Raw genomic sequence first — 22,420 nt, forward strand, 5'->3', positions numbered from 1 at the left:
CAGAGCAACCCACATCTTTTATTGTATATGATTGATATGATTTCAAATGCTATCTTGGAATTCAGTTTTACATTTCGCGTTTAAAGTGCCAAATCACAATAGGGAACTTAAGATGATTTTTTTGGTACAAATTACGGATAAATAGATACACAAAAACAAAAGAAATATATAAAAATATCTTTAAAGTTCTCCATAATCTGAAAGAGATATAAAAATATGTTGAATTTTCAGTCATTCTCTCGTTCCAGTTTCCCAAATTGTGAGGATTTGTTGCTTTTCTGTTTTTTACGACGTCCTCATGGAGGAAACCGGACGTTTGATGGACATTTAACAAAGTTTTCAGACATTTTCTCCACTAAATCAGGAGTGTGCATCTTAAAAGTGCCATTTTAAGATGTTCTTGTTAAGAACATCCAAGCTGTAATTTTCTTCCATCCATCCAGACATAGCAACATTTATTTAAAAACAAACTTTCTCTCCCATTGTAGTCGCGTAAGAGAAGCATCTACATCCTCATCCTGATCATTAACCAACAAATGTCCACCAATAAACTGCTCGGAAAGCATTGAGCTCTAGCCAATCAGAGGCAGAGTAGTGTGGGAATACAAATCTATCATATATATCGTAAACCACCGGCCGTAGAAAGATCTCTTACTGCTCGTTGGTTGAACCCGAAACCATCGAGGAAATAGTCCTCTACTGGAAATAAAATAAGCATTGAGAAACATCGCTGTCTTTAACGTGTTCGTCGGTCTGCAGCGGAACTGGCGGCGGCGGCCATGTTGGGTCCAGGAGGCCGGTGGCGTTTCTTAACCCTAGAACACTAACGTCGGGGGATTTTCACCCGAGCGATTGTGGTTCCGTTATTTTCACTGTGTTGTTTTTGTCTGAGTCATGTGGGTCCTTGTGTAGCTTCATGCTGCTCACTGACGTTATTGAAGGTGGGCGTGTCTTATTGAGGGTGGGCGTGTCTCTCCTCTCCGATCCCTGTTTTTTTCAACAGGCACGTGTTTAGTGTTAGAGGGTGAAAAAATCTTTTAACATTGAAGAGAGACTTTTCCTTCACAGGACAAGACTCACATGTCCCAGGAACGGGTGGACCAAAGATCAAGTTCATAGCTCCATTATTTATATTTTTAATCATGTTTTATTGACGATTCCCTAATTTTTTCCCCTCCATGATACCTGTTTTTGGTTTTATGAGAAGTTCTATAGGGTAAAATAAAAGAAGAGTACTTAAATTTGCATTGCATTGTTGTATTTTAATATATTTGATGAGAAGTATATTTGATCGAGTGAAATATACCCGACATTAGTGATGGTGTGACTATTTTTAACGTTAGTGTTCTAGGGTTAAAAAGGCTCCTCGCTCCGACTCCCCCGGCCTTTTCCCGTTCCTCTGCCTCCCTCCTTCGCTTGGCCCTCCTCGAGCCAATGAGGGAGGAGGGAAAAAAAAGCTGGCACTTCATTAGCGAGCACAGACGGGCGAGTGGGATCGGCCCGTTCCCCGGGGAGCCGGGCGGCGCGCTCGGAGGAGAGCGCCGCTAATTAGACATGAGGGGGGGCGCCGCCGGGCGCTTAATTGCACCGCGGACTCAGCCCGAAGCGTTTATTCCTGAGCGCCACTTGTTTAGGTAACAGTCTTTTAAAGGCGAAGTGAGAAAAGTGAGGGAGCGAGTGGTGCTTGTTTTAACCCCCTCACACACACACAGACAGACTCACACACACACACACACACACACACACACACACTCACTCGTCATTCTAGCCGGGGCGCTGTACACTTGGATGTCGCTGCGACGAGGCGTTGCCATGTGTTGCTGTGTGACCTGTTCTTAGGGGAGACGTCCATCTGTCTCAGAACAACCTGAAACCTGTTGAAGACCCTGAATACACTCAGTGCGATGCATTTACTGTCACCTCTGGCTGTAGGAAATACCAGTGAGGATCCAACCGGTTTGTGACAGGAACCGTGTTTCTCCGTCTCTTCCTCAGTGATGATGAAGCACAGTTTGATCTCGTGTTGGAAAGCACGCGTTAAAGAACATGGAATTAAATTAGTAAAACGATAAAGCGAGGTGAATTCCTTACATTGAAAATGTTCGATCATTGTTTGGGTTGTGCACATTTCTTAATAATAGTACATATAGTGTGAAGCCTCAGGTGTCGGAGTGTTCTTGAACGCACCAACACAGTGTTTTCTAGAATGGATTTAGACATCAAAACATGACATGTGATGGACATTTTGGGCTTAATAGCACGGGTATAATTGATGACTGCGTTGCCTTCAGGTGGGCCAGTTCCAGCGTGCTGGGTTTTGTTCCTGCCGGCTCACTTACTGGGCCATTGATGAGGAAATGAGCCCGTCAGTGTCATAAGCGGCTGCAGCATCGGCAACAAAAACCTCTTTAACAGGCGGATACATAAAAATATATATATATGTATACACCTGTAAGTTGTTCAAAGCAACTCTGCACAAACAAAAAACATCATCAAAAGTCTTCAGATGGAAGAAAATGTTTAGTTTCCTGGGAAAAAGAGGAAATAAAGCTGGGAATACACCACATTATAGCAAGTTAAAATGTATCTGCAACACTTTACCACACCTGGAAAGAAGGAAGGAAATCAACTCTTAAATACTGACGGATGGTTTGGAAAAGGCCGAGCAGTAAAGTACAAGACTTCTTTAAAAGTCTGTAGAGAGCTTAGAGATCTTCACACGTACCAGAAGCAGAGTTTGGTGGAAACCCCGACGCCGCTAACCCTCTCCGTCGTCCAGCAGCAACGGCTCGGCCACGTCGGAGGACTTGTTCTGGAAGCTGGACGCTCTGCAGATGTTCGTGCTGGACCTCCACTGGCCGGAGCCCGAGTTCGCCAAACACCTGGAGCAGAGACTCAAACTGATGGCCAGCGACATGATGGAGGCCTGTGTCAAGAGGTCAAATTACATACAATTACATTTTAACAAAAACATTCACATTTATCTGTCGCAGTTTTCCAGAAAATACTTTAAATTTCAGGCATTTTTTGAAAAATGACAACTATTTAAACAAAATTTTTTTTTTTCTTTTTTCCCCCACAGAACAAAATCCGCCTTTGATTCCAAAATGCAGAAAGCGAGCCGGTCAACGGACTTCCGGGTGGCGCTGTCGCTGTGCACCATGTTCAACGTGCTGATGGACGCCAAGAAGCAGTGCTCCAAACTCTGCGTGCTGGACACCGGTCAGGAGGTAGGCTGGCGGTCACCTGACCTCTCTCCTCCTGCGCAGACACAAACGTATCCGTCTGAATATTCAAAACCTTGTTTCTGCAGAACCAAAAGTAAACGTTGACTAAACGCTCGTTACCGTTTACGTTGTCACGTAAAGTTGTGTAAAAAAAGTCAGATAAGGGCGTTGTTGTTCATTTACGGCAGCTAGGTTGTCATGTTACATTGTCACGTTGTTACATTGTCACATTGTTACATTGTCACGTTGTTACATTGTCACGTTGATACGTTGTTACATTGTCACGTCATGTTGTCACATTGTTGCATTGTCACATTGTCACGTTGTTACGTTGTCACATTGTTATATTGTTACATTGTCACGTTGTTACATTGTCACGTTGTCACATTGTCACGTTGTTACGTTATCACATTGTCACGTTGATACGTTATCACATTGTCACGTTGTTACATTGTCACGTTGTTACGTTATCACATTGTCACGTTGATACGTTATCACATTGTCACGTTGTTACATTGTCACGTTGATACGTTGTCACGTTGTTACATTGTCACGTTGATACGTTATCACATTGTCACGTTGTTACATTGTCACGTTGTCACATGTTGCATTGTCACATTGTTACATTGTTACATTGTCACATGTTACATTGTCACATTGTTACATTGTCACGTTGTTACATTGTCACATTGTTACATTGTTACGTTGTCACATTGTCACATTGTCACGTTATCACATTGTCACATTGTTACATTGTCACATTGTTGCATTGTCACATGTTACATTGTCACATTGTTACATTGTCACGTTGTTACATTGTCACATTGTCACGTTGTCCCATTGATACGTTGTTACATTGTCACGTTACATTGTTACGTTGTCACATTGTTACATTGTCACATTGTTACATTGGCACGTTACATTGTTACGTTGTCACATTGTTACATTGGCACGTTACATAGGCACATTGTCACATTACATTGTTACATTGTCACATTGTCACATTGTTACATTGTCATGGTTTGTCTTGATATCAGACTCAATCCCTTGGGAAGGGGTCTTTGTTAATTTTTAGCCGCTCCTCGCAGGTTGAATGCGTATCGGCTGTAAAAAGAAACTCGGTCGTCTTTTATTTCCAGCCTCACGCTGAAGCGGTCGAGTCAGCCTCTGAAACGCTTCCCTCCAAACATCCGGCGTTCAGGTGCATTTGTGTTCGCTCTGCTGAATGGACGGCCATGGAGCCCGTGAGGTGGCGGCCTTGGCGTTCGCTGAGAGCCGAACCCCCCCCACCCCCCCCTCCCTTCTGGCCTCAGACGGTCTTGACAGAGAGCTCAGCTCGCCGCTCTGTTGACCTTCAGCTGCCAACAAGCTGCCGCTCCACAAAACAGTCGCTCCATTTATCGCTGCCGCCACTCGCTGGACACCTGCCGGCAGAAGGCCGGTCTGTGAACCAGCTTCATGCACAGGAGCCGCTCACATACTGAGCGGCTGGAGGGTTGTACCGGCATGCTCCGCACAGCGGGCCTTCCACCTTTACAGATTTAGAGGCGGCTGCAACCAATGGAGTCTCCCTCCCCAGCAGAAGAAAGCATGGGGCGTTCAGGTGTACCTCAAAAACTCTGGAAAAACTCAAGCTGTTGTTGTAAATTACCCTCCTGCATCTTTTTTTGTTGCAGTTCATTCCCAAGTAAGAAATACATTATTTAAATGTGACCATATAGTGTGGTACCTATCCAAAATAAATATATAAATCACACATCCATGTAGCTCCTGCCATTAATGGAGACTTTTTAAACGTAAGTGACAGGCTGTCAGGTCATAAAACTCAATTATCTGTTGCCTGAACAACACCACAGACGTCAGTTAATTGGATCGAAATCCAAAAGTAAAATCGAATCGTGACGCTGCTTTGAGCTCTCAGAGCCACCGTACTTGTTGCTAACGGGAAGCAGCTAACGGGAAGCAGCTAACGGGAAGCTTGTGAACTTTAGTTTGGCATCACGTGCACAGATCTCCAACTCCACACGCGACAAGATGGTTGTAGAGAACCGAATGCTGTGAGACGTGAACTCATTGATGACTCCGTGGCTGGAGAGTCGTCCATGAGTTCTGTTATGTCACTGATGTTGACAGCTGCTTGTCTGACTGTGTGCCCTCTCTTCCTTATCTCGTGTCCTTGTGTCCTTGTGTCCTGCACATCATTCTTTGAATCCCAGACTGACAAACAATGGGTAAGTCCCGCCTCTTTTGGTTTTTATCCTTTCACACATCACATATATATATAATATATATATATATATATATATATATATATACATATATATATATATATATATATATATATATATCATATACGATGATATATCATGCTTTATAATTATTAGTCTTGTTATAATGTGTTATTTATTCATTAGTTTGTGAAATATGATACATTATGAATAATGAATTGTATGATTTTACGACTGCACAGCATCACATCGTCGGCATCAGGTGAAACCGTACTTGTGTTTTTCAGATTAGAAAATGTTCATAAACGTACAATGAGAAAAAGGCTAAATAATTGTATTTGGTATCAAGCTTTGTTTCCTCAAAGGTCAACATTGTTGAACTCGTATATCAAGTCGGTCTTGACTCTCGGCATAACTTTAGTTTTCTTCATCGTTATGCTTTTGGCGTTTTGCCGTAAATAGACTTTACTGGAATTGAGATCTACAGATTATGGGATGTCGGGAGTTGTGGATCATTCACCCCAAACTCAAACCTTTGTTTTCAAAGCCCAATTTTAATGTCTGTTGTCAGTCTGCATTTACTGATCACAAATAATAACGATGTTGTGATGCATTGCATTGGAAAATGATTGTAATAAACATGAAAAATAAGCTATTTTACGATGTTAAACCATTAAAACTCAAGCACGAAGCCACGCTTACAGACGTTGCTGGTGCTGCTAATCTGATTTTATCTTAATGTGAAATGGGACTGGAACCTCTGCAACAAACACCAGCCGGTCTCCTAAAAAACCACGTTCCCATAGAACTCAACTGCCTAAAATACAATTTGAATTTTTCGACTTTCACCCAGAAGACGGGTGTTCGAGTCCCGTTCGCTTTTGGTCCACACGTCTAGAAATATTTAACGTATCAAACGTATTTTGGGTTTGCAGAAACGCAACAACAACATTAGATTTGAGATTAATTCAAAAGGGTACGAAGTTCACTGTGAAGTTTAAGTTCAGCAGATCTTTCAACATCAGCAGACTCGTTGATCGTCCATGAACTTGGTTCGGCGGAGGCCCGTCCGTGTTGTGAATGAGGCCTCCTGACCTCCGACCCCTGACCAGCAGTCTGAAGGGTCCTGAATACGTCGGTCTGAACTTGATTGGTGCGATCCGCTCGGTCGCAGCAACAAAATTCCACGTACCCTTTTTATTCTTCTTTCAAATTCAGAGAGCCTGAAGAATCTGCTCCTCTGCTGGATTCAAGCATTCTGCTGCTAAGCGGCTGATCAGCCCAAATCCACAAGCGTCGGCCTGCTGTCTTTTTTTTTTTAACGCTGGGGTCATTTGAATAGTGTGGAGGGGGTCGTGTTGAACATGTGACCCGGTTCAGAATCTAAAACATCTCCCAGAGCTGAAGTAGCAGCGGTGGCTGCAGCTCAACGTCCACGTAAATGTTTTTAAAAGCTCTTAATTGTTCTTTTCAGATTTTCAGACCCTTTTTTTTTTTTTTTACTTCATGGCAAAGACCCAAACAATGTCTTCTCCCGAACCGCTGCTTCTTCTGTCGCCCTTTGTGGGCGTAGAAGCGGAGTAAGCAGCAATGTTAATTGCGGTAAGGAGAGAGAAAAAACAGATAAGCTCTCAAGATTTGCCGAATAAGATTGGCGGCGCTGGGAGAAGAGGCCATTTTGCGGACTTGCGCAGGGGGGACAAAAAACAAAATTAGGGCTGTCGGCGGTGACCTTCCAGGACCCGCAATTTGTCAGCGATCTGCGCGCTTTGTTGATTGAAATTTTTAATTTGGGTGTTCTTTAGACGGCCAGTGAAAGGGCATTGTTGCCAAGAGATGAACTCCCCCGCTGCTGCTGCCATTCAGCGGCAGCCCAGCCTTTTTTTATTCCTCTCCTTCCTTCAAGGGAAAAGGTGCCATGAATATGTTTTAGCTGCTGGAAGGGTGGAGGGGGGGACATGAAATGGCGGATTAATTGAATCTCGTGTGAGCCTTTGGTCCTCGCAGCTGGACCGACGCTTTAGAGAAATACAAGGCTGCTCTAATTGTAGGGAGACGCACAAAAAAAGTATCCTTCAGATTCCTTCGCTTTTCCAGCGCGGACGGGAATGTCATTCATCCGCATAATGGTCCTATTAGCTGCTTAACTCAGCGTAGTGTGTGTGTGTGTGTGTGTGTGCGTGTGTGTGTGTGTGTGTGTGTGTGTGTGTGTGTGTGAGTGTGTGTGTGTGTGTGAGAGAGACTTGATGTTCACACCAAGTGTTGTAGGTGTTTTTTTTTTCTTCCTGTCTTTTACAGCACAGACATCACCGCTGTTCAGGGAGGCGAGGAGTCATCTTCAGCCTTTGTGTCCTGACAGTTTTGCTGAAAATAAAAAATATTGCTTTCTGTCCCCTCCCTCACGCCCCCCTGCAGCAACAGTACCACTCCAAAATCGATGTTCTGATAGACGAGGCGTTCAAAGACATGATTTCCTCCCTCGTAACAAAGGTAAAATGTCTTTTTATCTCATCGAACCCTCTCACTGCCACACAGCATACTTTTATATTTCTTTTATATTTACGACGAACGGGGAAATGGGGTCAACCCTTCCGCATTCGCTTGTTATTTTACTCTTTGTACGATAGAAGTTATGATTTATTTTGGGTTTATTTTAGTTTTTAGTTAAGGTCAAGACTAATAAAATAAATAGAATACAATTATGAAATGTGTGCATTTATAGATAAGCTTTCTATGTGTGTGTATATATATATATATATATATATATATATATATATATATATATATATATATATATATATTTATTTTATTCTAGTCTAGTCTAGTTTTTTTGATTGTCTGGAGGTATGACTTTTATTTTATAAAATAAATGGTAAAACATCTGCCTCCAGCTTGTAGAAACGTAATATTTTTTTCTTCACTTTTTGTAAATAAGAACATCTTTACAGACAAATATAAAAACCTTTCTAAAACCTAGAAAAGAGACAGTAGTGACCCCCCCTCCTGTCTGCAGTTCTCCGCCGTGCTGGACGGCGTCCTCTCCAAGCTCTCCAGATACGATGAAGGGACATTCTTCTCCTCCATCCTCTCTTTCACAGTGAGTAGCCGTCTTTTTGTCCCGGTTCCTTTCACCGCTCACAGGGGGAAACCTGTTATTTGCTGGAAACCAGAGCTGAACTTCAGCGTCATTCTCCTTCCTCTCCTTCCTCTTCTTCTCCTCGCTCCTCTTCCTCCCCCACTCCCCCACCAAAAGGTCAAAGCAGCTGCCAGATACGTGGACGTCCCTGTGAGTCCGTCGACCTGCCTGCTGCTTCTTATTATTCACGCCGTCCGTCGCAGTCGGTTTCCATGTTTCTGTTTCCATCCGCATTCAGACCATCGGAGCGTCGCGCTGCTGGAAATGAAGCGGCCGCTCTTCGCATGCCGCCTCACTCGTGTGTGTGTGTGTGTGTGTGTGTGTGTGTGTTTTTCTCCCTAAGTTTGTCATCGCGCCGTGTTAAACATGTGTGAAAGATAAAGAGGGTTTTTTTATTTTTTCATTCCGTCTTCATCTCCAGAGCCAAAGATCACACAACAAGCCTAATTAATTGCACTCTTGTCCTTGGAGATGTTGTTTTGCTGAAGTGTCGCTTTGTGGGCGGCGGCGGCGTTCGGGTGCCGAGCGGTTAATGAACGACGGCGATGTGGCAAAGATCAGAGGCTGCGGCGAGCGAAGAGGAGGAGGAGGAGGAGGAGGAGGAGGAGGCAGCGACGGGTACCACGCAGGAGTTAAAGTGTGGAGGTGATGAGGCGTTAACGGTTTGGCGGGTGTTGGAGGTGTGAAGGAGAGAGAGGTTTAATCTCCAGAATTAGATCGCACAAAGACGAGGCGACCCCTCGCTTTCCAAAGTGATTAACAGCTCGGAATTTACAAAGCACAAGTCCTCTGTGATTTGGGATTTTTACATTTTTCATGTCTCTAATATGAATTCTGGCGTTTAGTTATTTATTTTTTAAAGCATCCGCGGGGATTAAAGATATTTAAAATCGGTTTTCCAAACCTCTCAGGCTTCAATCCAAAAAAAAGCACCAAACACTGCGGAGGAACATTAATAGATAACAAAGAAAATGTACTTTTCCTCTCTTACTTTGAGTAGTTTGGCTGTAAATTAAATAGTTTACAGTTTAAAATGCAGCAAAGAACACTTCCTGGTTCCTCAGAAACTTCGGCGATGCTGCCGGACGGTTCTTTGTGCCGATGCTCGGTGGCAACGCGGGAAGTTGTGCGTCCTTTTGTGTGCAGAAAAAAAAGCAAAGTATGGTGGTGGACAAATATTTTCGCACCGACACTCTATTCACAGTTGCAGCACATTTGATGACTGAAAGGTTTGAACACGTGACCGACTACCAGCATCCTGTCCACCCAGAGCAGCGTCTGGAAGTTTCCTTTTCGGGGAACCCTCTGAATGAACAGTTATACTTCTATGTCCAAGGCTTTTATTGTGAAAGGTCTATGTCCAAGGCTTTTATTGTGAAAGGTCTATGTCCAGGGCTTCTATTGCAAAAGGTCTATGTCCAGGGCTTTTATTGTGAAAGGTATAGAACAGAAGGACTGGATCTGGTTTGAGCTGCAGGAGTAATGACGTCTGCTGTCTTGGTTCCGTGTCGTTGTTCTCTAGTGTTCGTTCTCAACGTGTTCGTGTTGAACATGTTTGTTCTGTACGTTCTGAACGTGTTCGTTTTGAACGTGTACGTTCTGAACGTTTTGAACGTGTACGTTCTGAATGTTTTGAACGTGTTTGTTCTGAACGTTTTGAACGTGTACGTTCTGAATGTTTCGAACGTGTACGTTCTGAACGTTTTGAACGTGTACGTTCTGAACGTTTCGAACGTGTACGTTCTGAACGTTTCGAACGTGTACGTTCTGAACGTTTTGAACGTGTACGTTCTGAACGTTTTGAACGTGTACGTTCTGAACGTTTTGAACGTGTACGTTCTGAACGTTTTGAACGTGTACGTTCTGAACGTTTTCGTTCTGAACGTTCTGAACGTTTTCGTTCTGAACGTTCTGAACGTGTTTGTTCTGAACGTTTTCGTTCTGAACGTTTTGAACGTGTACGTTCTGAACGTTTTGAACGTGTACGTTCTGAACGTTTTGAACGTGTACGTTCTGAACGTGTTTGTTCTGAACGTTTTCGTTCTGAACGTTTTGAACGTGTTTGTTCTGAACGTTTTCGTTCTGAACGTTTTGAACGTGTTTGTTCTGAACGTTTTCGTTCTGAATGTTTTGAACGTGTTTGTTCTGAACGTTTTCGCTCTGAACGTTTTGATTGTGTACGTTTTGATTTGTTTTGAAAGTTTTGAACGTGTACGTTCTGAGCGTCCTGAACGTGTACATTCTGAACGTTTTGAACGCTTTGAACGTGTCCGTTTTGATTTGAATGTTTTGAACGTTTACGTTTTGATTTGTTCTGAACGTTTTGAACGTGTACATTCTGAACGTTTTGAACGTGTACGTTCTGAACGTTTGAACGTGTACGTTCTGAATGTTTGAACGCTTTGAACGTGTACGTTCTGAACGTTTTGAACGCTTTGAACGTGTACGTTCTGAACGTTTTGAACGTGTACGTTCTGAATGTTTGAACGTGTACGTTCTGAACGTTTTGAACGTGTACGTTCTGAACGTTTTGAACGTGTACGTTCTGAACGTGTACGTTCTGAACGTTTTGAACGCTTTGAACGTGTATGTTCTGAACGTTTTGAACGCTTTGAACGTGTACGTTCTGAACGTTTTGAACATGTCCGTTTTGATTTGATCGTTTTGAACGTGTACGTTCTGAACGTTTTGAATGTTCTGAACGTGTTCGTATTGAACGTGTTCGTATTGAACGTGTTCGTATTGAACGTGTACGTTCTTCACAACGTGATTGGTCGACGCCGTTATCCGTGTCCTGGAAACTCATTAAAAATTGTATTCCTTAAAATGTTCCATCTAAATGAATGCAAACGAGAGTTCTGAGCTCCTCCAACTCTAGCGGTTTGGAGAAACATGATTACTATGCAAGATAATGATGCATTTATCAGTGAAAAGCCCCTCCATTAAGAGTTGAATGCTCTGTTGTTGATTCCTGTTTGGTATCTGAGGCCCAGACGTGAAATCATCCCTCTGAGCGCTTGAACAGCTGAGATAAAGAGCAGCACAACAATCTCACCGACCTCCTTAATCCTCGGCCCCGCCGCGGCACGCCCCCCCCTATCCCATCATGCTCTCTGGTTTCCGTCCAGACTTCCTCCTAACCTGAAATTATGATGTAACTGCTACCTTGGCCTTTTTGGTCTTTTGTGTGGAGGGAACCTGACGCAGGTAAGCCTCTGTTCCAGGTGCGATGCTGAGAGGGGGGTGTTTACGTCTCGTGAGAAATACTCTTTACTAATTTTATGTTTTTCATTCAACGGATTTTGTTTTTTGTCTTTTAGGAACTTTGACACATTCATTTTTAACTTTTTGTGTTTTTCTTGCTTTTCCATCTTCAACAGATTTGAAAGCAAATTTAGTTTTTTAGTTTTTTTTGTACCTGACTATGAAAGTAAACTCAGCTTTAGCTTGAGCTTCACATAGACTGTAAGGTGCACTTCCTGACCCAGAGCAAAAAAGACTGGACGCTCCCAGAGGAGGAAACAACCACAGGAAGGGGTGTCACTTCATTCTTCATTCATACTCTACCTCTCATCAGTATTAAATATTACGACATATTTGCCTTATTCTTGTCTGGAAGAATCTACAATTTCAGACGCTTCTGAAGTGGAACCGAACGCTTTTAACATCAATGCTGGAAGCGTCTGCGAGGATCACGAGGGTCCACTCAGCCAACGTGATGGAGGAATTAAGGAAAACGTGGATGGAGGAATGGAGGGATTACAAGATGGTTGGATGGATGTAGGAATATAGGGAAAGGTGAATGATGTAGGAATATATGAAAAAAATGGATGTATGTAGGGATTAAGGAAAAAATAGATGGAAATAAGAATGGTTGGATGGATGTAGGAATTGAGGAAGAGATGGATGGATGTAGGGATTAAGGAAAAAATTGATGGATGTAGGGATTAAGGAAAACATTGACGGATGGATGGATGTAGGAATTAAGGAAAAGAGAGAGAGAGGAACAGATGGATGAAAATATTGATGGATGTAGGAATTGAGGAAAAGATGGATGGAGGAATGGAGGGATTACAAGATGGTTGGATGGATGTAGGAGTTTAGGGAAAGATGGATGATGTAGGAATATATAAAAAAAATGTATGTATGTAGGGATTAAGGAAAAAAATGGATGGATGTAGGGATTAAGGTAAACATTGACGGATGGATGGATGTAGGAATATAGGAAAAGATGGATGGATGTAGGAATATATGAAAAAAAATTATGTATGTAGGGATTAAGGAAAAAAATGGATGGATGTAGGGATTAAGGTAAACATTGACGGATGGATGGATGTAGGAATTAATGAAAAGAGAGAGAGGAACAGATGGATGAAAAGAGGGTTTGATGGATGGAGTTTTTGCTGTGATCTCTATTCTATTGGTTTTCCTCCACATTCATCCTGATAACATTGTACGTTCAGACTCTGGCGTCTCGTTGGCGTCCAGCTGTTCACCGGTCGCCCCGCCTGACCTCCAGAGTGTGTTCATCACGCGTGTTCACGCCTGCAGCACACACACGGCTCGCTTCCAACATATGCAGCGCTGGACGAGCAGGAACACAAACATCGGGGGAGTGATCATCATCATCATCATCATCATCAGTCGCCGTCTTCAACACGACACACGCTGCAGGAAACGCTAATTAGGAACAAATGAACTGTCTGGTTCAAGGCGACGTCAACGGCCTGTTAAAAAAAAAAGAATAATAATAAGAAAAAACCCACACAAAACTAATAGCCAACAGATCCACAGACACGTGGAAACATTTTAAATATCAAATATTCACGTGTGGAGAAAAACAATGATATCTTACCTGAAACCAGTCAATGTATTTCGTGGTTCTTTAGGTTAAAACATTATAAAATAATCATTTTTAAAAGCATGGGATTAAAGAATATTGACTTTGGCAAAATGAAATCCTGTTTGCAGAATATTTCTAAATGATTGATTTAATTGATCAATTCATGGATCGACAGAAGATTAACGGCTGTGTAGAAGATTGATTGAAAATGTATTCAAGCAGTTTTGCGGTTTCTCTAATATGACAAATCTGCTACTTTTCCTAATTTGATGTGATTATGAATTAAATATTTCTGGACTGTCGGTCCGACAAAATAATATTCGCCTCATAAACAGAGTTATTGATTCAGATAGTTGCACCTGGTGTAGAAATCAAGGGAAGGAAACGGGGCCGGTGAAGTGTAATTACCTGGCTTTTCCCTGCCTTCCTCCTCCTCTTCCTCCTCCTCCTCCTCCTCCTCCTCCCCGCCTGTATCCGAACGCCGCCTAATTTAACACTCTCGATTCTGTTATCGAATGTTGACGAGCAACCCGGCGGCCATTACCCGGCGCGGAGGGGGATGACTGGTGTTTGGCTACAAGCGGAGGAGACGAAGCGGGCCGAGCGTGACGAGGGCGCCGAGCCGCTTGTATGTCGGGTGTGTGTCTCTCTCTGTGTGTGTGTGTGTGTGTGTTATTCTCTCTCTCGCTCCTGTCGTGTTAAAGTCTTAATCTCGCTGGCTGGAACTGTGCCGGCGTCTCCGATCTGTCAGGCTGCTTTGTCACCTCGTCAGACGGAGAGAAAAGGAGGTAAATGATTGAGACTAAGCCTTGAGGGGCTGGAAGGAGCGAAGATTGATGTCTCAAGTGACAACAAGGGCAGTAATATGTTGCCAGTGACACACACACACACACACACACACACACACACACACACACACACACACACACATATTCTCTAATGCTGTAGTACAGATTTCTCTCTGGCGTTGACCCTCTCCACATCCGTGCAGATGTATTTTCTGCTTCGGCCCTGTACTCGTCTCAAAGTGTTGGACGGGGTCGAGAGTTCAAGACTCCAGTCAAGTTCTCCCACAACAAACTGTGAAAACCTTCTTTTTTTTTTTTTTAAATATAGAGCCGCTTCGTGCACGGAGTTACAAGCACACGTTGTTTAGGTTGTAACCGCTGGAGAGATGAGATTCAAAGGGAATAAAGGCCCCAACGAGGGAGAAAAGACTGCAAGGACGTGAGGTTTGATTTCCTGCTTTTCTCTTTCATGTCAGAATAAAAACAGACATGACTTAAAACAAATTATTCAATGCCTTTAAAAAATCTAAACGTTTTGATATCCAGCTTGGTATCTTTTTGTGTTTATATATATTAGAAGTTATATTATATAATATATTTTATAAGCCGCTACTACCTTTGGTGGTTGTCCCCGCTAGCTCCCCGTTGTAGCCAGCTAGATCTGCTGCTAGCTCCCCGCTAGATCCCCGCTGTAGCCAGCTAGCGCTGCTGCTAGCTCCCCGCTAGCTCCCCGCTAGCTCCCCAACAACCACCGAAGGTAGTGGGACCAGCCCCGGCTCGACGCACGACTCGGGCAGCGGGGTCGCGGGCAGTAGCAGCAGCAGCGGGGAGCTAGCAGCAGTGCTAGCTGGCTACAGCGGGGAGCTAGCAGCAGCACTAGCTGGCTACAGCGGGGAGCTAGCGGGGACAACCACCGAAGGTAGTAGCGGCTTATAACCCGATTTTTACGGTATTCATCAACATACTTAATTAACTGGTTAAAAATATATTTGATTGCATCTTTTAGTGCATTTTAGTGCCAAACAAGACGGCGGCCATTTTGTGAGGTGATGGGAACGCTAGTTTCAAGAATAGAAGTTCACTGAACCGTGTTGTTCAGAGCGAGCGTCGCTGGAAAACGCATGTAACAACACCTTTCAGACATCATATGTGGGCTTTTAGGGCGGTGGTCTTCGAGGATCGTCCTCGATCTGCCAAGACTCTCGCCGCTCCGCTCGTTCCAGAGGATTCTGGGGATTCTGACAGGCCTGTCACTCACGGGGTCCTGACCCCTCCTCTCTCCGTGGCCGAACATAACACCCACACCGCCCCTCCTTCTCACACACACACACACACACACACACACACACACACACACACACACACACACAGATCCCCTTGCGGCCATGTGACCCCACTTTAACCCCACTGGTACCTGCAGGTGTTCTAGTCGAGCGGTCCGTCTGAGTTACAGCTGACTGATCTCCGTCTGTCACCATGAAACAACGTTTGACTTTCATTTATCAAAACGACGTTCCGCTACCTTCTGCTTGGCGTTCAAACAAACAGAACGGGGTGTTTTTTTTACACATTATTATTTTTAGGACGTCAAAATATCTGTCGTGTAATTTTCTATTCAGCAATAAATTGACTGGAAAAGTTTCTAGTCGTTGAAAACACGTGGAAATTAAGAGAAAACGTCAAATATCCTGTGAAATGATCCAACAAACGTTGATTTCTTTCAACCACAAGAGCGCTGAAGAAGTCAGCGTTGATTTATTTGTCAGGTAACTTTGACGTGAAGCAAAGACTTCTATACAACCAGATAAGTATCCCCCCTGGTGGTCAGAAGAGAGAATGTAGCTTTAACACATGAAGCATATACTTCTATACAACCAGAGGAGTCGCCCCCTGGTGGTCAGTAGAGATGATGCAGCTTTAACACATGAAGCATATACTTCTATACAACCAGAGGAGTCGCCCCCTGGTGGTCAGTAGAGATAATGCAGCTTTAACACATGAAGCATATACTTCTATACAACCAAAGGAGTCGCCCCCTGGTGGTCAGGAGAGAGAATTGAGCTTTAACACATGAAACATAGACTTCTATACAACCAGAGGAGTCGCCCCCTGGTGGTCAGGAAAGAGAATGCAGCTTTAACACATGAAGCATAGACTTCTATACAACCAGAGGAGTTGCCACAATGGTTGATATAATTTGCTGTGTGTGAAAGCAGCTTGATCACCACTGACAGTGGTCTGGAAAAGACTGAGCTGAGAGTGTGTGGGCGTTTTCACAGATGGAAGTTGTGCAACAACTGCACGGACCAAATGTGCGTCCAGCTGAACGCTCAGAAACAGTTTGTGTTTGTTTATTTTGCTCCCAAGAGGATCACAAACTATCCTCGTGGACCAACACATCAACCATCAGTCTTCTCCAGAAACCACCAAGAGGCCACTCGGCCAACGTTGTCACGATCCAGTTCCTTTTGTTTTCTTTAACCATGTGACAGCTTGTTTATAGCTTGTAACGACAGCTTGTAACGGTTACAATCCAGAATTCATAATGAGTCTCCAACCGGCCTTTTTCCCCGTTAAGTGAAGCCAAAAGGTTTCTGCGGTTTCTCTGAGGCTCCGTTTCCTTGTTTTTTCCCACGGGGGACCGGACGTGCTGAGCTCAGCGGCGCTGTAGCAGAATAACAAAGGTGTGTGTGTGTGTGTGTGTGTGTGTGTGTGTAAGATGTCAAAGCAATTACAGTACGCATACAGTGGTTCCGTCCCCTGGCAACGGGGAGCTCTCCGGCCTCTCAGCCGGACGAACAGATGCTGCCGATGTTTCCTCCGGCGTCGCGGCTCCAGAGCTCCTGGTGGCTGAGGTCGACCTCCCCGAGTCCCGCCGGCCCGTTCTCCTCAACACACACACACGCAGCGTGGCGTCTGGTGTGTGTGTGTGTGTGTGAGTGTCGATGAGGAACACTTTTTTAAATGAAAGCATATCGCTTCGCCTTGTTCGTTATGTGCTAAATCTGCCCTTTTGGAAACCATCCTATTTTTAGGCCCTTTCCTCGAAAATGTCATACAGACTGATAAATATCAGTCTATATGTTACTGTTAAGAGTAAATGAAGATGACACACAGAAAAAATGAAAAGGTTTCAGGTTCGCCTATAAAAAAATCACTTTCAAGATGATTATTTCTTTGAAATGATGCAGCTGTAAGGTCCAACTCTAACCCAAATCATAACACAATATGTGAACATTCTCTAACCCAAATCATAGCTCAATATGTGAACATTCTCTAACCCAAATCATAGCTCAATATGTGAACATTCTCTAACCCAAGTCATCAAGATTGACTTTGATAAAGTGAAGCAGAACAAAGTTAGAGAGGGTTTAGTACAGAGAACATTGGAGAGGTCTCCAAAATTTGCATTGGGGCACATTTGCTCGCATCTGTGACATTTAAATTTTTTCATGTACCAAACCATATATTTCACTTGTATATTACTTATGGTGTTCAATACATCCAAATACAGCTTTTTTTCTTTCTTTTTTTTCAGAAAACAAGCTATGATTTACAGTTTTATATAACAATCGCTCAGTCTTCCCTCTCTAGGAGGGATTTGATTTTAAAAGGTTAACTTAATGTGCTACGTTCTGTTAGTTTTGGGGCTCTGCATGTTTTCCTCCATCATGAAGGCTGTAAAACAAACTGGTTTGTAATTATCTGACATTTGAAGCCCTAAAGTGTCGTTTCTGTCGAGCTGAAGTTCATCCAACAAAATCAAACTTTATTCTTTATTAAAAATGATCCGTCTCCTTCCTATTTGTTAAAACATTAACTCATAGATATCACCGTGAAGCTTCCTCCGTTGATTACTTATGTTAAGACAATTACTTTTTGTCTTACAAGTTTTCTAAAATTGCATGTTTACATATGCAAATGATACATTCTGAAGACTCTACAGGTGAATTGAAACTTTACCAGTTCATTACTGACATTAAGAGGAGGATTTATTGTGTTACAAGTTTTATGTTATGTTTAAATATGCAAATGAGGCGTTATGTTGTGGTGAATTTAGGATTATCTACAGAGGCGAACAGACAAAGTAGTGAAATAAATGTTTTCTTTCCACCAGTCAGACAGAAGATGTGTTTTGGAGGCAAAATAGCCCCAATTTGTGCGTAAAAAGAGAAGTCTCACCTTAAAGGTCGCTTGAACAAAGTCGCTTTCATTGTCGTTCGTCATATTCAGGGAATGACTCCGCGACACATTCTCCATTGAGGCTTCACACAAGAACAAACTCTTGCTTAAAGAAAACCACATCTTTTTCAATAAAACTAAAAATAATAAGAATGTATCAACGAAACAAAAAACCCGGTGAACTTGACGCGTGAGGCTGAACTGTGAAAGTAACGACAAATTGAAAACGAGAGATGAATTGTTGTCGCAGGTCAGCGACGACGTACTGAAAAACTGTCTGAAGTCATGTTTTGTTTGATCAATACTGTGTTCAAAACTTAATGAACTGCACGAGCAGACAGAAACACTGAGAAGTCGTATTGACCTTGAAATGCTCACGACTAAGGAAGCCCGTTTCCGCCACACACAAAAAAAAGAGATGAAAAAAAAAAAATCTCATAATTATGAGATAAAAAGTCATAATAATGAGATAGAAAGTCATAATTATGAGATAGTAAGTGCGTATGCGCTTCAGTGACGTTGGCTTTTCTCCTTCCTGTTATCTGCGCTGTCTTCACAAGTCTCTTCATCCCCTCGCCGGTCTAACCATGCAAACGATATGCAAGCGTCACTGTTGACATTTTAGCTCAACAAATAATAGTATTGCTATTAATGTAGCTGTTGCATGTGCTTCTCAAAGAGGCTACCGGTACGACAGCCCTTTAATCAAGATGTGTCATCACAGCCGTGGTGTCCTACTACCTATGGGGTGGCTGGGTCATGAGCGTGGCGGAGAGTGAGGTGGCATGTGTTGCTGCCTGTGCAGATTTACCGGGAGCGGAGACTGAAGGACGTTAAGAAAACGTTTAACGGTGTTGTTGACTGTTGTTGGCGGAGCCTACGGCCCACAGTAGCCTGTGTTCTGTCCCCAAATAAACCACACAATGAGCAAGATAACGTATCGTAGCTTTCCTGCTTTTACCGGTAGCCTCTTTGAGAAACACATGCAACAGCTACATTAATAGCAATGCTATTATTTGTTGAGCTAAAACGTCAACAGCGACGCTTGCATATCGTTTGCATGGTTAGACCGGCAAGGGGATGAAGAGACTTGTGAAGACAGCGCAGATAACAGGAAGGAGAAAAGCCAACGTCACTGAAGCGCATGCGCACTTACTATCTCATAATTATGACTTTCTATCTCATTATTATGACTTTTTATCGGGCTTTATCGGGCTTCCATACAGGACAGTTAAACTTCACAGGAACTAAATTACTTGATATTTAATATTTGAATTCCTCTGGTGGATTGTTGCAGGGGAGAAGCTCAGTAGTCAGATAAGCCCGGTTCGATTCCAGCAGTGGGCCTGCAGTCTATTACTTTCATCCGTCCAATAAAAGCGGAGAAATACCCAAAACAACGGTGCTATGGTGTGGGTTTATCGTTAATGCTGCTTGTGAAGCTCTGATTGGTTGATTGTTACGCGATGTGGGCGGCGGTCTGGAGGACAGGTTATGAACATGTCTCACGTCAGAGAGGCAGATGAATGAAAAGTTAAACCTCACACCTGAAGGTCCGGTCTCTCCGTGAGAGGAGGAAACACTGTTTAAATGTTCCAACTGGTCCCGGTTTGTGTTTTTAAAATGGCAGAACTCAAACGGTCCAAACATGTTGGTTGCTGCTACGACTTAGCAGTCGCCTCAACGCGCGTCACATGTTTTTTCTACGCCGCTATGAGAGCGTTGGCTAGCTGCTGGCTAGCTAGCTAGCACGCTAATGCAACCATGCTAGCTTGCTAATGCCACCAGGAAAAAGTTGGCGTTAGCAATGTGCCTTCACACTTTGTGACAAGAGCTTATGGATGAAGCATTACGTTGTTAAACGTTACTCATACAGCAGCTGGATAGATAGTTAGCTAGCGTGCTAACTACACCGCGCTTTCATGCTACACTGCCAAACAGCCAGCTGGCGGCTAGCAGCAGGGCTAACCGTTGTGTGTTTTTATTATTTGGGGGTCCGTATCATTTCACTGTCGAATGAATGATCTTAAGCTTCACTGCTGTGCACGTGTGCAGAGCTCATCACGTGCACACCGTCAGCGTGATGTGAGCCGATGTGCAGCATGCTAACATGTTCGGCACCGAGCTCAACATGTGTGTATGTGTGTGTCTTGGTTCTTTATGTGTGTGTGTGTGTCTTGGTTCTTTATGTGTGTGTGTGTCTCTTCTGCAGAAACCCGGGATGGATCTGGCCGACACCTACATCACCTTCATCCGGCAGAACCAGGACATCCTCCGAGACCGCGTCAACGACGAGCTGTACATCGAGAAGGTGTTTGACGTGAGTTCCGGTCCTCGTCCTTGAAGACGATCCCGTCTCCCCAAAAACTTTGGGTTGTATTACTTTTGTGGATTTGTCCATAACTTTGGAGATCTGCGCGCACAAGGTCTATCAAAAAGTGAGACAGGAAAACTGTGTGAGACAAATACTGTGAGTAGATTTCAAAGATGTTCAAGACTGAACCAAGATCCATCAAACCCCTTCAGAAGAAGAGGGCACGTGTTTGACGTTGAGGGTGTAGAACCCAAAACCCTTTGGTGTGATGACAATCCAATCGGTTTCCCTCATATTTATCCATTACTTTAGTCAACAGAGCGCTGACAGACGAGGGTTTTACACTCGAGCGGTTCCTCACAGTTTAAATATTAAAATAAAGCCTGACAGAGTAAACCGCTGCCGTGTCACTTAAGTACACGAAATCAAAATCCATAGCTGACTCCTATTAATATCTCAACATTGACTAACACGGCCAGAGCTTTTTTTTTTCTCTCTCCGCGGCCAATTCAAGATCCTACGGTCTCATTGGTCCGTTAACGCTGCGTAGACAGCGTCAGACGGCGCATGTGGAAACAGCTGATCATTTTGATAGTAGGGTCGACTGGATCAGACACTGTCTTGGCAAAGAGTACCGTAAAAGTCGGGTTACAAGCCGCTCCTACCTCCGGTGGGTGTCCCCGCTGTAGCAAGCTAGTAGCTGCGCTAGCTAGCGGGGACACTGACTGAAGGTGGTAGCGGCTTGTAACCCGACTTTTACGGTAGGTAATTTATTTTTTTTACTGAATATACTTCGTAACATGCCAATGCTTTCCTGTATTGTGTTGATTGTTGCAGATTTTGATGCTTTAGGTCTCAATCTTTCTAAAAAAGCTGCACTATTAGTCTGTGGGTTGTTGGGAACAATTTTTTTTTTTTAAACTCTGGGAACTCTAGATGAGTCCTTTGTGGAAACACCTTGCTCATACTCATGCTGGATGTTCATAGTTATGATCAAAATATCTTATATCAAACACCCTAGGGGGGTCTACGTGTTCAGATGGTTAAAACATAGAAACAGTGAGCCTTTCAAAGTAAAAGCAAACGACAACAAAAAGAACGCTCTGGTCCTGCAAACAATACAAACAAGAAAATCTGATAAAATGACGAGATTGAAACAGGCTTTTTGCCTGTTTACACAAGTGAACTATGCAGAGCGCTGGCGTTCCAGATGGAGAACAAGCGACCTGAAGGTCAATGGCGGCGGCCGCCGCGGTCGTGGCGTTCCCGCCCCCGCCGGCTCTTCGGTTCTCCTGCTGAAGGATCCCGAGCGCTGGGACGCAGAAACGCAACAAAGGTCCAACAATGGATCCGTCGGACAAAAGCCGCGCTGTTCGGCGCCGCGTCTCCTCGCTCGGAGAAACTCAACGAGCCTCTGGGTTGATTCCACGACTCTGAACACAAAAACACCTCCAGCTCTTTCTCTCATTTCCAGTTACCGTTCACTTGAACACAAGCTGTTATCGATTTACAGCTCCCTCGTCTTGTTTTTCTCATATATATATATATATATATATATATATATATATATATATATATATATATAAATATACAAATATACATATATTGTTTTTTTTCAGGTGAGGTACATCTACGCTCCCGCTGCTTTCTGCTCTTAAACGTTGAGTTTTTTATTTATTGGAAGCAAACCGCTCTCAGACCT

The 22,420-nt window shown here is 43.5% G+C and overlaps 1 protein-coding gene across 2 annotated transcripts in view; it reads left to right on the forward strand.

The window, feature by feature from the left end:
• Positions 1-22,420, forward strand: part of cadps2 (Ca++-dependent secretion activator 2) — a gene marked incomplete at its 3' end in the record, with an annotated part of 102,236 nt that overhangs the window by 69,361 nt on the left and 10,455 nt on the right. Inside the window, exons 18-24 of one of the 2 annotated variants that reach the window (XM_079223929.1) lie at positions 2,783-2,938; positions 3,083-3,230; positions 5,444-5,458; positions 7,871-7,945; positions 8,469-8,552; positions 8,709-8,741; positions 20,617-20,724. In XM_079223929.1, coding sequence (XP_079080055.1) covers positions 2,783-2,938; positions 3,083-3,230; positions 5,444-5,458; positions 7,871-7,945; positions 8,469-8,552; positions 8,709-8,741; positions 20,617-20,724 — 619 coding nt within the window. The remainder of the gene's footprint in view (positions 1-2,782; positions 2,939-3,082; positions 3,231-5,443; positions 5,459-7,870; positions 7,946-8,468; positions 8,553-8,708; positions 8,742-20,616; positions 20,725-22,420) is intronic. The other variant, XM_079223928.1, reaches the window with a different exon arrangement.

Source organism: Taurulus bubalis (genome assembly GCF_910589615.1).
Source record: "Taurulus bubalis genome assembly, chromosome: 9".
Lineage (NCBI taxonomy): Eukaryota > Metazoa > Chordata > Actinopteri > Perciformes > Cottidae > Taurulus > Taurulus bubalis.